This window comes from Balaenoptera acutorostrata, chromosome 2 (assembly GCF_949987535.1).
Source record: "Balaenoptera acutorostrata chromosome 2, mBalAcu1.1, whole genome shotgun sequence".
Lineage (NCBI taxonomy): Eukaryota > Metazoa > Chordata > Mammalia > Artiodactyla > Balaenopteridae > Balaenoptera > Balaenoptera acutorostrata.
This window is the reverse complement of record NC_080065.1, coordinates 135,502,583-135,519,537: the sequence shown is the minus strand read 5'-3', so window position 1 is coordinate 135,519,537 and position 16,955 is coordinate 135,502,583. Positions and strand designations below refer to the sequence as shown.

General features: G+C 39.8%; 1 protein-coding gene across 1 annotated transcript in view; it reads left to right on the top strand.

Annotated features, from left to right (window-relative positions):
• The first annotated feature begins 3,639 nt into the window (after positions 1-3,639).
• The window catches only part of DCTN4 (dynactin subunit 4), a 33,007-nt gene continuing 19,691 nt past the window's right edge, over positions 3,640-16,955 (top strand). The window contains exons 1-5 of the mRNA XM_007188632.3: positions 3,640-3,793; positions 6,269-6,339; positions 8,543-8,721; positions 14,507-14,550; positions 16,671-16,778. Coding sequence (XP_007188694.2) covers positions 3,659-3,793; positions 6,269-6,339; positions 8,543-8,721; positions 14,507-14,550; positions 16,671-16,778 — 537 coding nt within the window. The 5' untranslated portion in view covers positions 3,640-3,658. The remainder of the gene's footprint in view (positions 3,794-6,268; positions 6,340-8,542; positions 8,722-14,506; positions 14,551-16,670; positions 16,779-16,955) is intronic.

Genomic DNA, 16,955 nt, shown 5'->3' with positions numbered 1-16,955 from the left:
TCTCTGAAACTGTTTTCTCACTTGTAAATGAAGGGACTGGACTAAACTCTGTGGCCGAATAACAAATACGTAGCAACTTATCATGTTCTGTGCTCTACCCACTTTAACTCATTTTTCCTGCATGGCGAAAGGCAAAGCTCGTTTGGAAGAGCCCTCGGCACCATTGCAAATGTGTTGGGTGCTCCCACACCAGTTTCCTATTCTCAGCCTGAGCTGGAGCTCCGAAGATGTGATTCATGTGTTTAGTAATGGGCTGGCTCTTTCTCTGGGCTTCTTGTGAAATATGCTTCCCTGTGTGGCAATCACCGTGCTTTGTGACTTGGAACAAAGTAAACTAGAGGCTAAACAAGTTAGCTTCATCTGCTTCCTTTAAATATGAAAGTGTCTGATCCTTTCTGTGATGTTTTTATTTTGACCTCCGGGAGAAGAGAGAGTCTTGATAATTTCTGAGGAAATAAACTCCCAGCGGCTGAATTTGGCTAAACCATGAAATGGATTTTCCCCCAGCCTAACAAGGGCATCTCTGCTGAGACTCCAAACTACCCTTCATATGACAGTCTATGTACATGTCTTCCCAGGGTTGGGCATTGGGAAATCCTGTGAGCTCTACTTCAAAATATAGTCAGAATCCCTAGTCCATGGCACTGTTGCCTGTTGCCTGGTCACTGCAGTAATCTCCAAACTCACCCCCTGCTTCTATCCTTGTCCCTCTACAGTCCATTCCCAAAACAGCATCCAGAGTGACCCTTGTTAAATGTAGGTTAGATCGTATCACTGTTCTGTGTGAAATCATATAATGGCTCCCCACTTCCTTCAGAGCAAAATACAAAGTCCTTAAAATGCCTTCAAGATCCTGCATGAGCTGTACCCCCATTACCTCTGGGACTTCATCCCCTGTACCTCTCTCCCTTGCTCACTCCTTACCAGCCCCACTACCTCCTTGCTGTTCCTCAGTTAGGCCTTAGAGACTTTGCTGAGACTCCGCTTGGAAGGCACTTCCCCCAGATGGCCACCCGGCCCTCTCCCCACCTCCTTCAAATCTTTGTTCCTATCTTACCTTCTTATGAGGCCAACCCTGACCACCCTACTTAAAATTGTGACCAGTTTCCTTCCCCTATTTCTTCCTTTACCTTCTGAAAGAAGGAGTTACTTAAAGACCAAAAAGAAAAAAAAAATTGTTACTGGATTCCAGCTGCAGCAAGTTCCAGATAGTTGAAGATAGTATATTGAGTTAGGCTGGAATTCAATTTTCAATTCTCTTTTATTCAATTCAACAAACAATACACTGGTAGTCTCTCAGAGGCAAGCTTTAGGGTTGGATGGTGAATTGTGGAGAGATGGAGGTCCAGCAAAGTGTAGTGAAGGCAATAAACTTGGAACAAAGACCTGCATTCAAACCCTAGCTTCACCTCTAACTTCCTTTGGGAACCTGGGCAAGTCTCTTCCCTACTCTGGGCTTCAGTTCTCCATCTTGAAAATAAGGGGAGGGAACTAGTTAGTCTCTAAGGTCACGTTTGGCTCTATAGTTCCATGACTTTACCCTTATTTCACAGAGAGCTATGGTCTCTTGTGTCAGTTGCGAGTTCTCAGGGGTGAGTGGGCACAGAGAGTGCATGGCCACCAGCTATCCCTTATAAGCCAGCACCTCAGGGGCCTGAGGTCTGCCTTAAGCACTAGCAGCAATTGGATAATAGCTGCAGTGGTTAACCTGAAGTCACCCTGTGCATCCTCCAGCCGAAAGAGGATGCCCATCTCACCTCCCTGCATCCTCAGCAGAACACAGAGGAAGTGTTCCATGGTGCCACAGAATTAGCATTAGCTTCCGGTTAGTCTACTAAGCAGAGAAGGGGGGGGGGCGGGAACAAGCCTTGGCTAGGTTTGAGGTATGCTTGGGAAATTACTGTTGAAGCCAAGCAGAGAGCATTCTAGAGGTGTGAAACTCATGTGCCCATAATGGGAATGATGCAATTCCAGCAAAGTTCCAGGGCAAAAATGAGTAGGCTATCAATTAATGTTCCACTTTCCTTTGCATTTGCTTTCTTCTCTTTCTAAGTGTTGTTAGAAGAGCAACTGGTTTCTTACTCTGCTGTGAATATAAGTGAACTGCTGTAGTGTGCAGGGAACTGCATTTATGGAATTAGAAAACAGAATACTGTACCAGGAGTGAGAAAACCTGGGGCATGTTCCTGGGGCGTGTTGACGCTCAGGACCTCATTTTCTCCATTTGAAAAATACAAGTATTGAACTAGGATCTTTCTAGTATATGATAATTCTAAGGTATCCAGTCCACTACCCCAGGAGGCTATAGCAGGCGTCAGCAAACTCCAACCCGTGGCTGTTGTCTGTTTTGGTAAAACCTGCCAGCACCACTGAAGCAGGCTGGCCCTGTGAGCCTCAGAAACCAAGCCAGGTATCCTCCTATGACTCACTTTCTCCCTCTGCTCCCAGTGCCGGTCTGCAGTGCCAGTGCCTGTGCCTTGCTGCTGCCCAGGGCCCAGGCTGGTCCCTACCTACACACTGGGGATTCTGCTACTGGTGACTACCAGTCACAGAGCAGAGGAATCTCAGTCTGCCCCAGTTGAGATGGCCAGGCTTTCTTGGGAAAAGAGAAGGGCACCCGGATCTCAGTTTCCTGCACTGTAAAATAGAGATAATGATACTACCTGCCTTTTGAAGTTCTGGTGAAAATTAAATGAGGCAATGTATGTATAGTTTTGACACAGTGTTCTGCATTCAATAAGTGCTCAATAAACATCAACTAATATTACTATTCAGTTCTATTTCTTCTCAATCACCAACTCTAATATCAGATAGGCAATAATACAACACTAGTACAAAGAGAAAAGCACTGAACTGATGGCAGGTAACATGGGCTCCAGTCTCTGCCAGCCCAGCTCTAAGTGGTTATTTTACATGTCTAAGCTTTAGTTTATGCACTAGAAAAATGTAAACGACACCTAGCAACATTGTTCATTCATTGATTCCACTCTTTCATTAGGCAATACTTATTGAACACCCAGAGTATAGACTTAGTCCTAATGCTAAATATGCGAAACCTGAAAATGAATGAGATATGGCTTCTGCGTGGAGCTCAGTCTAAGAAACTTCAAACGAGATAACGTCCGTGAAAGTTTCCTATAGGTCAGCAGCAAGACTGTCAGAAGCAAGTGCTGGTGTGGACTCTTAGTTTTCCAGTTCCAATGAAACTCTGTCTCAGAGACCCTCCCTAACTTCCGGATGTTTGTCTGGAAGGTGAGGGCGGTAGAGGCAGTGTTAAATAAAACGGAAGAGCAGCCTTCCTTTCTGTTAGATACAAAGGAAAGGAGCGCACTGAGTCTGTCTGGATTTGTTCTGCGACTCCGTACTTGTCAAAAAAAGGTCTAAGCTCAGCCCGGACGGCTGACCTCACAAAAATGGTGGAGGGGGAAGATGGAGGCGGGGGAGGGGGACGGAAAAAACCCCAAAAAAACAAAAACAAAAAAAACCTGGAACCCCAGCTGAGCATGCGCACTTTGACTTTCGTCCGGCGCAAAGCCCCTCTAGCTCGGAAACCTTACGTCAAAGTCTACGTTGAAAGACACAGGGAGGGAAGCCAGGGAAACGCTGACTCTCGAGTCACGTGATGCGACGAGAGCGTCGTTGACTCCTCCCCCTCAAGATGGCGTCGTTGCTGCAATCGGAGCGGGTTCTCTACGTAGTCCAGGGAGAAAAGAAGGTTCGGGCCCCGCTCTCGCAGCTTTACTTCTGCCGCTATTGTAGCGAGCTGCGGTCGCTGGAATGTGTGTCTCACGAGGTAATGCAGTCGTCCCATGAAGAGTGTGGGGGGGGGGCAGGGGGGAAGGCGGTTCCTGCTAGTCACCGCGCCTAGCGGGTGGTAATTTTCCTAGCATGTTGATTGGCTCTGCCTTCCGTCACTCAGATTTGCCTGTGATTTAATTTGCTTATACGTACGTAATTTGTCACTTGGAAAGGAGGAGCGGCCTTGGGTGGGGCTGAGCGGCCCTTCTGTTCTAGAGCGCCCTCTGGGACAAACTTGATTTTGGCCACCCTGGCCATCTCCTGGGGCGGGGGTTGGTAATTGGGTGGGGCAGGGGTTGGTAATTGGGTGGGTCAGGGGGAAAAAAGGTATGGGGGTGCTTAGTTCAGGCCACTTGAGGGGCGAGATATCGTCTTTCCAGCATTGACTGAGGGAGTGGGGAGGTCCGCGGGCATTCTCATCCAAGCCCCTCCCATCCTGGAAGTTCTGCCCCTGCTTGGGCAGAAACTGGGCCTTGTAACAACTGCCGTGTTCTGTTTCCTGACCCAGCCCAAGGCCTGCAGCAGATAAGAGGTTGGGATGGGGTGAGCTGAGTGAAAAGCGCTTACGATCGGGTCTGTCGTTTAAGAAGCTCAAAGTGTTACATTCATGGCGCTTCTCCTGAGGGTACATTTCTGACCTTCACTGGCGCAAGTGGGCGTTGGAGGTGGGATTGCTCAAAATGTAAAAGACCCCCGGAAAAAAAATCACCAAATAACAAAACCCCAGAACTTCTGCAGCACTTGGAGCATGTTGTTCATTCAGTAGGCTCTGCAGATTAAAAGACGCGTTAAGACGTAAATCTTGCTGTTGAGTAACTTGCAGTCTCGTGAAGGAAAAGCTGATTAGTAATAATACATAGTTAATGCTTATTCAGTACTTTCTATACGCCATGTGCTTTACATAATCTTTAATCATCCTACAAATTAGAATGGATACCTTTTTTAAAAAACCACTTTACAGTTAAAGAAAGAGGCACATAATGTTTGCGCTGGGTCACACAGCCAAAAATTTGTGGTTGGAAGGGGGGCACCAAGATTTGAAACCAAGCAGCCTGATTCAGAGGACTTCAGTGAGGATCGCTGGACGGTTAAAAATGCATATGAGAATATGTCCTATACTATAAGCTATTTTACACATTATGAATAATTATTATTTTATTGGGAATATTTTTCATACTGTTAAGAATAGTCAGAGAAAGCAGTTAAATAACACAAGAGAAAAATCAATGCTGTATTATATACATGATTTTTTTTTCTCCATCTCCATTAGCACTTTGTATGCTTATTCTTTGGCAGGTCCTTTCTCTTTAGGATGCTGTCCTAGCTCCACCTCCAGAATTTATTGGATTAGATTCTCATTTGGTGATCATTAGGGAGCTGAGTCTCCATGATCTGTAAGGATCTCTTCAGCTAGGACATTCAGTATGTGACTGCATCTTTTACAGACTGGTGTGCACCTGTGAAATGGAGGCCATTAGGGTGTGGGGAAGGATGATGCTAGTGAGGGCTGAAGCAGTCCAGAAATTTCTAATGACAAGCCTGGGATTGGAGCTTCACATGAAGGGATGAGCATAATTTGGAAAGGGGACGGGGAGGAATGAATTATATTTTGCCTTTTATGATAGTAAGTGCAAATATAAGTTACCAGTATTATATTTTGTGTTCCTGGAGACTTATTTGAGCAGTAACTTTATCTTTTCAAAGGTGGTTCTGTTTATAAGCAGATGATGAAAAAAGAAAACAGTTTCTGTCATAGTATTTATGTTCAAGTGAATCTGTCCATCTGCAGGTGACTAGAGTTCTAGAATTATCAAATAGGATCTACTACATTAAAGAAAATATTTAGTCCTTACAAAAATACAATGAATTTAATTTTTGTACTATGTTTTTGCATTAAATGCAATGAGACTATGTTGTTAACTTAGTAGTTTTAATTTGCCATTTAAAAATCTCTAATTGGTTGGCTGCAGCTGACTTTGTAAATGTTAATGTATGCTTTTCTTCAGTGAACATGTAATACCTCAGTAATGGGAAAACTTTTAAAATCTCTTAACAGTTTGTGTGGTCAAGTTATTGCAGTCACACAAAGCTAGACTAGATAGAAGGATATTTGATCACAGCCTCATAAATTGGGTTATTTTATTTGTTAATCTATTTAGATTATCATAGAGATCTTCTTTTACATAAACATGTTTTAACACGTCTAATACATAAAACCCTGATGAAAGGGAATAGGAAAGATCAGAAAGGAAAAATAGAAGGATTTCAGGAAATCCAGAGGTTAAGAAAACAACAGGTGATTGAAGAATAAACCCGATGCTGAAAACAGTCCAGGTTCTTTGCCAGATAATGATCTCTCACCTCTGCTGCAGAATAATGTATTTTAAATTTCACTAATTGGCATAGACATATATACAAGCCAAGCTAAATGTCTTTTCCTCCGATTTTTTGATTTCTTGTTTCTTTCTAGGTGGACTCCCATTATTGTCCCAGTTGTTTAGAAAATATGCCATCGGCTGAAGCCAAACTAAAAAAGAATAGGTAAGACTGGGATCAATTTTTTTCTATTTTCCCCAACTATTTTTTTAATAGCTGGTAAAAAAGCACATGGAATTAACTCTCATTTTTAACAAGCTGTTTTTCTTTTTTTAGCATCACTTATGCCAAAGATGAAACTTTCATTTTAAAAAAATAAATTGTATTTTAGAACAGTTTTAGACTTAAGAATTACTGTGAAGATGATACAGAAAATTCCCTTTACTCCTTACCCAGTCTCCCCTATTGTAAATGTCGTATATTAGTATGGTATATTTGTCTCAACTAATGAACATTATTGGTAACATTATTATTAAATAAACTCTATATTTTATTTAGATTTCCTCAATTTTCCCCTAATCTCCTTTTTCTGTTCTAGGATCCTATTCAGGATACCCACATTATATTTAATAGTCATGTCTCTTTAGGCTCCTCTTGCTGTGATATTTTCTTAGACTTTCCTTAGTTTTGAGGAGTACTGGTAAGATATTTTGTAGAATGTCCCTCAATTGGAAGTTGTCTTATGTTTTTCTCATCAGCTGGGGGAATGTGTTGTGGGGAGGAGAACCACACAGGTAAAGTGCATCTCTCATCACATCATATCAAAGGTATATACCACCAACATGACATCACTATTGATGTTAACTTTGATTACCTGGCTTGAGCTAGTGTTTGTCAGGTTTCTCTGATGTAAAGTTTCTCTTTTTTTTTTTCTTCTCCTTTTCCATATTGTACTCTTTGGAAAGAAAGGCACTGTTATAGCCCACACTTAAATAGTGGGGAGTTATGATCCCCTTCCATGAAGGCTATCTCCATGTATTACTTGGAATTCTTTTGTGTGGAAGATTTTTCTCTTCTCCCCTTTTTATTTATTTAGTCATTTACTTCAAGCAGTATGGGCTTGTGAATATTTATTTTATACTTTAGGTTATAATCCAGTACTACTTTTTTTTTTTTTTAACTCGGATTGTTCCAGCTTTGGCCATTGGGACCTCTTTTAGTAGACTTCCGTCTCCCTTTGGCATACCCTCGTCATTATATGGCAGTGAGGAGGAGGGAAGTGTTATTCAATTGTTTGAGAACTTTCTTACTCACTCCAGGCTCATCCTCTATATTTTCTGCTCCAGTCCTAGAATTAGCCATTTCTCCAAGGAGCCCTGGTACCTTTTATTCGAGATTGGTATTGCAAGCCAAGATCTGGGTAGTATTAAAAACCAAGATTGGTATTAAAAACCAAGATTTGGTATTAAAAACCAAGATCTGGTACTCACTGCTACTGTTGCCATTTTGGTTTTTAGCATGGTGTGGAAGTCCCTTGTAACCAGTCACACCTCTGTACCTCCATGGATATGAACCACTGTTTTGTCTTTCCTGTCCCGGAGAAACAGCTCCTTGTAAACCAGTTTTGTATGCTTTCCATACATTAATTTTGTCATTTAATCCTCAAAATATCCCTGTGAGGTGGGTACTGTTATTGTCCTTATTTGAGGATATTATCTAGTAGCAAAATATCACAGAAAATTGGAGTTATGGAATGGAACGTCAGAACAAGTCCAGGACTGGAGGTGAAATCTTGATAATCTCAGATGGTGGGAAAGTTAAAAGCAACAAGGCATGGGGGAGCCTGTAGGGGAATGTTGAGTGTTTCACTAGGAAGAGTAATGCCTAAAGAGAGCAGAAAGCCCTGAAAATGCCCCGCTTCTGAAACGTTTCATCTTGGTAGCATTGTTTGGTATCTGTTTCAGCTCTCTGGCACAGCAAACAAGCAGTTATTTTCCAAACCCAGTTTCACAGCTTATTGTATTGTTGCCTCTCAATTTTCCATTGTGCAATTGGTCTGTCCTCTCTAAAGTCATAAGCTGTGACATTTCTCTGTCCCACAGAAATCTTTGTGGTCTGTAAAAGAGTCTAAAAGTTAACTCCAGACTGTTAACAGTGATTCCCTCTCTGGAGTAGGATTGGGTCATGCTGTGACTCTTCAGGAACGTTGATGATGATTGCATTTTTAAAAATAATTATCGTAATACTTTTGAAATTTTAAAATGAAGTTTGTAGGAGCCTCTTCAGAGTACTTTTTCTTTTTGCTTGAGAGCCGCCCTTCCCTTATAGTTCTCTCTTGAATTCCTAACATGTAGAACAATGTCTGGCACATAGTAGGTGCTCAGTAAATATTTGTTGAATGAATCAATGGTTGTTTGTCATGTCCTAGATGCGCCAACTGCTTTGACTGTCCCGGCTGTATGCACACCCTCTCCACTCGGGCAACAAGCATTTCCACACAGCTTCCAGATGACCCAGCCAAGACCACGGTGAAGAAAGCCTATTATCTGGCCTGTGGATTTTGTCGCTGGACATCTAGAGATGTGGGCATGGCAGACAAATCTGTGGGTGAGTGAGGCGGACTTCAACATGAGATTTTGTGAAATCGGCAGTGCTCTAATTGCACACAAATCATTATTTCTGTTACCTGTTGGGAGGTAGGCGATAAATTCAGAGTATTTTGTCATTAAATCTTCTATGTTCCCACATTCTCACATGGACCATGATGTTTCATCTGAGACTTGGTAAATTATTTCATTTTCTTGAAGTTGGTAAAATAGCATTTATAAATCTGATAATTTTTTAGAATCAAAAGATTAATGTTCTTCATAAAAAATAAATGCTCCTGATGGTAGAACACACCATGAACAAACCTAAAAGATAAAAGTCACAAAGCTTGGATCATATATAACAGTCTAAAGATAAATAACCAAAAATAAGGAACCCTTAGAAATCAGAAAGCTACCCAATAGAAAGAAAGAAATTGTCAGAGGATATGAACAGCAGCTCTCAGAAATGGAAATAAAGATGGTCAATGACCAAAGTGTGCACAAATCATTGGATCTTTTTTCTTGCACACAACTTGGTGAGGTGATTTTTTTTAAGTCAATAAATATGCAAAAAGATACGTTCAGTTTTGCTAGTAATCATGAAAATGCAAATTAAAACTTCGTCCATTGATTTGGCAAAATTTTAAAAATCTGGTAGTATGACAAGAATATGGGAAAATAGTTGTTTTGTCTGCTGCCATTTTAGAGAGCAGTTTGACAACGTTTATTAAAATTTCAAATTGCTTTTATTCTTTTACCCAGAAATTACATGTCCAAGTACCTATCCTGGAGCATTCAAACACATGCTCAAAGATACATCTATATGTATCATAAGTGAAACAGAAAAGTTAATGTATGTTTGGACCTAAAGAAAACCTAAGGTATTAAATTACCTCTCCATCATTTGAGCATTTCAAAGCAGAGGTTGCATTTACCTTTATTAGGAAACTTCCTTTTTTTTTTCATATCCTGTACTCCATGGTTAATATCAGAGAGTAGAAACACTCTTTATTACAATCAGTTGAAAATCTTGAGTTGCTGTTTATTTTTTATATAAACAGCAGCACTGCTAACTCCCCATTGTCTTTTTTCTGTCTGAAATTTCATTTGTTTAATTTTGTGAAAACTTTTTAGACTTGTTAAAAATTCCCATTTTTACATTCCCATTCAAAATATCTACTTACTATTTACATGAGGAAGCCAATTAAAAACTCATTATGTTATTTGACATAACTAAAATGAAGATGGACTTCAGCTGAAAGTTTTCTACAGATTCTTACATAGTTTGGAAGTAAATATGGGTGAAGTTCCTTTAGATTCAACTCTATTCTTAAAACTTAATCCTTGGTTCTCTTGAGTTCGCCCTTTGGTTTAGAATGCTTGAGCTCTTGGTTGTTTTTCTAACTTCATACATTGTGTTGATAAAATACTATTCAAAAACAAAAAGTTAACTAAACAAGTCCCTTAAAAATGCTCATTGGTGGGTAGGCATTTCCTGAAATGTGATTTATATTGGAAAGTTTCTGTAGCATCTTCTTAGATTGTCAGTAAATATTTGTGTGTGTGTGTGTTTTAATGTCAGTGTAGCAAGTAAATTGTTTGAATTTGTTTATGAATTTATGTTAAATGTAAAAAACAACCTCAAAGTGGCACTTAGTTCAGTGAGTTAAAGTGTATTTTTTCCATGTTTGTATTTTGTTTCTTTTTATCAAGTTAAAGAACTGAAGCCTAGAAATCCAAATGGATTTCTCAGTTTGTTACTCTGTAAGTGCTTTTTTAATACTTTTTGGGCTGTAAGCTATTAGGATTGGAGAATTTATTTTTCAGAATTTAAAGGTTGTGCTTGTTTCTAGAAATCTAGCTCCTTTAGGGTATCTTGACAGTGGTAATTGAATAGTAGGAGTTCTTAAGGAGTACAGATAATTTCATTTCTTCCATGATGTCACTGGTGTCTGGGAAGCCCTGAAACCACTTTAGTTACAACTATCTGTTTATTTGTAAGTAAGCCATTGTGTCAGTAACATGCAGAAACTTTTTAATGTCTCTCAAATTTATATTTAGAATAAATCACCAGTTCTAAAAACACAATTAGGTAAAACATTCAGATTTTCTAAAATATTACTAAAACATTTCTTTCACATAATTATTTTTCATAATTGCCTTAAGGCAACTTTTAAAATATAAATATTGTACTTAAGGATGTTATTGCTGCATTTTCTTGCAGGGGGCTATAGTGTCACCTTCAACAGGAGTCCTTTTTATTTGGAAAAAAAGTTATTTTTAATTATACAAATAATACACTTTCATGAACTTATCACCCAGCTTAAGAAATTAAACATAACCAAAACAGTGTAAGCCCATTGTATAGCCTTCCCCCCACTGCATCTGCCTTCTTCTGCCTTCTAGACAGAGATAGTCATCACAATCCTGAATTCAGATGGTCATCAGTGTCCATGCATGTTTTTGCACTTCTTCATGTATGTATTTAGCCACTAGCAAAGAATGCTTCTCAACTTGAAACAAATGGAACCATGCTTTGTGCATCCTGCTACAATTTATCTCTATCAGGTTTGTGGTATGTAGTTGTGATGGTGGGTGATTCATGCATCACTTACCACGGATTACTTCTTCACTCTTCTTCTTCACATTTAGGTTGTTTTCAATTTTTTGGTTCTGACAACAGTGCTGTTAGAAACATTCTTGTGTGTGTTTCCTGTCACAAGAGCAAGGGTTTCTCTGTATAACAAAGTAAAATTGGTGGTTTTAAGATGTGTACATGTTTAGCTCTCCAAAATGGTTTACCAATTTTTGCTCCCACGAATAATATATGAGTAGACTACCCATTGCTCCAGATCTCCGGCAGCTCTTAGCATTGTTGGACTTCTTTCAAGTTTTTCCAAACTGATGGTTGTGAAATGTCATCTCATTACAGTTTCTGCCCCCCCCCTTTTTTTTTGGTTAGCTTTATTGAGATATAATTTACATACAATGAAGCTCACCAATTTTAAGTGTAAAATGCTTTGATTTTTGCCAGATGTGTATAGCCATGTAGCCACCTCCGCAATCATAGAACATTTCTGTTACCCCAGAAAGTTCTCTCATGCCCCTTTGCAGTCACTTCCTTCCCCCCACCTCCTGGCCCCTGACTACCACTGATTTCTTTCTTTCACTGTAATTGTGCCTCTTCTAGAAGTTTATATAATTGGAGAAGTTTAGTCTGTTGTGTCTGTCTTCTTTCACTTAGCATAATGCTTCTGAGGTTCGTTCGTGTTTTTGCTTTTTATTTTTGAGTTGTATTCTATTGTATGGATATACCATAATTTGTTTATTCATTCTCCAGTTACTGGACATTGAATTTTTTGCAGTTTAGGGCTCATATGTATAAAGCTGGCTATGAACATTTGCCTAGAAATCTTAGTGTGAATATGTATTTTCATTTTTCTTGAGTATATACCTAGGAATGGAATTGCTGAGTCCTAGGGTTAAGTGTATGTTTTCCTTGACTGAAAACTGCCAAACTGTTTTCCACAGCTGTACTATTTTGGGTCCTCACCAGCAGTGTAGGAGAGTTCCAGTTCCTCATCAACTATTAGTATTTTTTTTTTTTTTCATCTTGGCCATTCTAGTGAGTGGGCAGTGATACCTCATTGTGGTTTTAATTTGCATTTTCTTAATGTGCTTGTTTGCCATCTATGTATTTTCTTTGGTGAAGTGTTTGTACAAATCTTTTGCCTATTTTTAAACTGAGTTTTAATCTTTTTATTGAGTTGTGAGAGTTCTGTATTGTGGATACAGGTCCTTTGTTGAATATATATTTTGCAAATATTTTCTCCCAGTCTGCGGCTTGCCTTTTTATTTTCTCAGCTGTGTCTTTTTTTTTTTTTTTTTTTTTTTAATATTTTTGCCTTGTTTTGTGTCCTCAATTGGTTTTTCACTTCAGTTACTTTTTTTTTTTTTTAATTAATTAATTAATTTATTTATTTATTTTTGGCTGTGTTGGGTCTTCGTTTCTGTGTGAGGGCTTTCTCTAGTTGCGGCAAGTCGGGGCCACTCTTCATCGCGCTGCGCAGGCCTCTCACCATCGTGGCCTCTCCCGCTGCGGAGCACAGGCTCCAGACACGCAGGCTCAGCAACTGTGGCTCACGGGCCCAGCCGCTCCGCGGCATGTGGGATCTTCCCAGGCCAGGGCCCGAACCTGCGTCTCCTGCATTAGCAGGCAGGTTCTCAACCACTGCGCCACCAGGGAAGCCCAGCTGTGTCTTTTGAAGAACACAAGTTTCTAATTTTTTTAAATTTTTATTTTAATTTTATTTTTGGCTGCATTGGGTCTTTGTTGCTGCGAGCAACAAGCAACTTGGGCGAGCTGCGGCGAGCGGGGGCTACTCTTCGTTGCGGTGCGTGGGCTTCTCATTGCGGTGGCTTCTCGTTGCAGAGCACGGGCTCTAGGCATGTGGGCTCAGTAGTTGTGGCTCGTGGGCCCTAGAGCGCAGGCTCAGTAGTTGTGGCGCACGGGCTTAGTTGCTCCTTGGCATGTGGGATCTCCCCGGACCAGTGCTCGAACCTGTGTCCCCTGTATTGGCAGGCGGATTCTTAACCACTGCGCCACCACGGAAGCCCTACAAGTTTCTAATTTTCATGAGGTTCAGTTTATCAATTTTTTATTTTATAGTTGTGCCCTTTGTGTTCTAGTAAAGAAACTTTAGCCTAACCCAAGGTTGCTAAGATTTTCACTTCTGTTTTCTTCTAGAACTATTATAGTTTCAGCTCTTACATATAAGTTTATTACCATTTCAGGGTAAATTTTGTAAATGTTGTGAGGTAAGGGTTGAGGTTAATTTTTTGTAAATTGTTACAGCACCATTTGTTGAAAGTATTCATTATGGTTTTACTTTCAGCTTTCTGGAATAATCTTTTCCCATATGATTTGTGCTTTTGTCTCTTATGTAAGAAACTCTTCTGTAAACTGAGGTCGTAGAACACAGAAATTGCCCAGTGTTGCAGATACGGGCAAGTTCTCTGGAGTCAGACTGCCTGAGTTTGAATCCTGGCTTTACCGCTTACTATCTCTATGACTTTGGGCAAGTTATTTAATTCTCTGAGCCTCAATTTCCTCATTTGTAAAATAAGACTAATAATGAGAGTCCCTACCACAGAGCTTTATTTTTTTTTTTTAATGAATTTATTTATTTATTTATTTATGGCTGCGTTGGGTCTTTGTTGCTGCACGTGGGGGGCTTTCTCTAGTCGCAGCAAGCAGGGGCTACTCTTTGTTGCATTGTGCGGGCTTCTCATTGCGGAGCACGGGCTCTAGGCTCTGTGGCTTCAGTAGTTGCAGCACTCAGGCTCAGTAGTTGTGGTTCGCGGGCTCTCTAGCGCAGGCTCAGTAGTTGTGGCACGTGGGCTTAGTTGCTCCGCAGCATGTGGGATCGTCCCGGATCAGGGCTTGAACCCGTGTCCCCTGCATTGGCAGGTGGATTCTTAACCACTGAACCACCAGGGAAATCCTCAGAGGGTTATTATGAGGATAAAATGGAGTGTGATACATTTCAAATACCTGGCACAGAAGTTATACGTGTGTTAGTTGTAGTTGTGGTCCTAATGGTGGTTATTATTATCACCATCATTATATTTAAAGAAAAAAATTTCATTCTGAGCCCTTCGGTCTGTATAATTTCTAGGACTCTTTCTTGGACATTCTGTGATTTTATGTTTTTAAGCTTTATTTTGTGGCCTGCAGATGACCTGTTTTTGTGAAAATAAAATCAAATTATGTAAGTCATGTTTAATATTCCTTTATTTTGCAGCTAGTGGTGGTTGGCAGGAACCTGAAAATCCTCACACGCAACGGGTAAGTAAAGGGTCATCAGAGAGAGGATGAAATGAGAAAAGATGAAGAAAAAGACCATTTTATCAGTGTATATGGCATATGCTTATAAATCCATGATGTGTATTTTGGTGTTTTTTTACACTTAGAAAGTGCTTCTCGTTGTAAGACATTAAATCACAGTGGCAGTTTTTTCCAGTCTGACTTAAGTTAATAGAGAAACCTAGGTGTAGTTTTAGTTCTGTACTCAGGTTGTGAATTGGAAAAGGGAAATGATACGTTTCTGTTTTCCACGTACCCACCAACTATGTTAAGGGTCCATTTGTTCTCAGAAATATCATCAACATATAAACATTTTAACTCTTGGAAACACCACTAATTTGGAAGATGCCGTTGGACTCAGTAGTGGTTGCTTATAGAATCATGATTTAGACATCCTTTAATAGTTCACAGTGAATTGATCTCTGCAGTATACATTAGAACTGATTTTGTTGCCCCTGGAAGTAGAATATTAGAAAGATGATAAAATGCTATCGAAATGAAGTTGTACAGACTGCAAATTAAATAGTAATTTATAATTATTCACTTATGACATCAGCAAAAATTAGAAATACTGAAAATATCTTGGATGGGAATGTATGGAATTTGACCTTTTCACATATACTATTGTTAGTGTAAATTAGTACAGATTTCTTGGTCTCTCAGCAGTATCTACTTCCTGGACTCTGACCTACAGAAATACTTGTACTTATGCACAAAAATATGTATATTCATTTATCAAACACTTATCAAGCATGTGCTGCATACTGTGTGTCAGGGATTGTGCTGAACAATAGCAATACATGGTCCTTACCCTCATAGAGCTTAAGTCTAATGGGAAAACAAAAATCAATTAAATAATCCCCAGATAAAGGAAAAACTCAAGGTAATATGAAGGAGAGAGAAACTGTGCATGTGGGCATTTATTAGGGGGAGTTTCAACTAGGTAGGTCCACATCTGAGGATTGCGCTAGGATCTGAGGATGACAGGCAGAGAAGGGAAAGAATTCAGGGCGGAGGAACAGCATAGACAAAGAGCTTGTAAGTGGAAGGAGCAAAGCAAGTTATAGACAAGAAGGCGAGTGTGCCAGAGTGGAGCATAGCAGTAGGTGAATGGAGAAAAGATCTGGGGTCAGACTGTGCAGAACCATGTGGACCAAGTTAAGGAGTCTGAGAAGCCTTTAAAGCAAAAGAGCTGAAAGGATCAGGTTAGTGTTTCTAAAAAATAATTACTGCTGAATTGAGAGGACAAGAGTGGGTACCAGGGGACCATTTAAGTGCTCTCAGAGGAAATGGTTAAATACCTTTAGGACATCTGTACCGTTTAATAAGATGCAGCCTTTAAAAAGAATGAGGTAGATCTATTTGTACTGAATGGAAAGTTCATGGCACTTACAGTGAAAAAGTTAAAATAGTATGTTTTTTCCCCTTATATGAAAAATAAAAAGAGCTATATTTATTTTACACATATAAAAGCGATATGTCTGTACATGCATTTTTTTAATGTATGCAGGATATAATATCATACCCGTGTCTGTAAGTGTGTAAGAAAGATATCTGAACTCTAATGGTGGATACCTGTGGTGAGGGGAAGGGTGGACTTGGGCGTGAGAGATAAAAGAGAAGTTTCACTTTTTATTCTTTATGTTTCTATATTGTTTGAACTTTTCACAGTTATCATATATTGCTTTTATGATTAAAATATATTTTTTAAATGAAAATATGTGATGGAGAGTGGGAGAAAATAAAGTATGAAATGTCACATCCTTGGAAGTAGGTGGTCCTCTGGTCATGCAGAGAAAATAGGAGCAGTTGTGAGGGGAAGTAAGCAATGAAGTTAGAGAGCAGTGAAAAGAGAGCATGAAATTTTCAAGCCTTTTCATTGCTCATTTCTTCCTGTTGTTGAACTTGAAGATTCCATTTCAATTCTGAAAATAGAGCATGTAATGAAGACAAATTCTCTTTGAAGAAGAGGGCAAACTTGCCCACCTTAATAAATCTGTCTTGTCTATTCATTATATGTCTAGTCAGTGGAGTTGATTAATTTTGTAAGTTTCTTGTTAGCTTTTTCGTGAAACGAATACTGAGTCTTTGATTTCTTACAGATGAACAAACTGATTGAATATTACCAGCAGCTTGCTCAGAAGGAGAAGGTTGAGCGAGATCGCAAGAAACTGGCACGGCGTAGAAACTATATGCCTTTGGCTTTTTCGGTGAGAAATTGGTACAAAAAGGAGTTTGCAATTCATGGATCAAGACCAGTGTGGCATAAGAACAGGGAACGTTTCAGAAAGTGGCCATTGTCCCTAGATTCCTGAACGATGGCTAACAGAAAAAGGTTCCTCAGGTGATAGGTGTCTAAGTCCAGCGGTTATGCTTTTGCCATATCA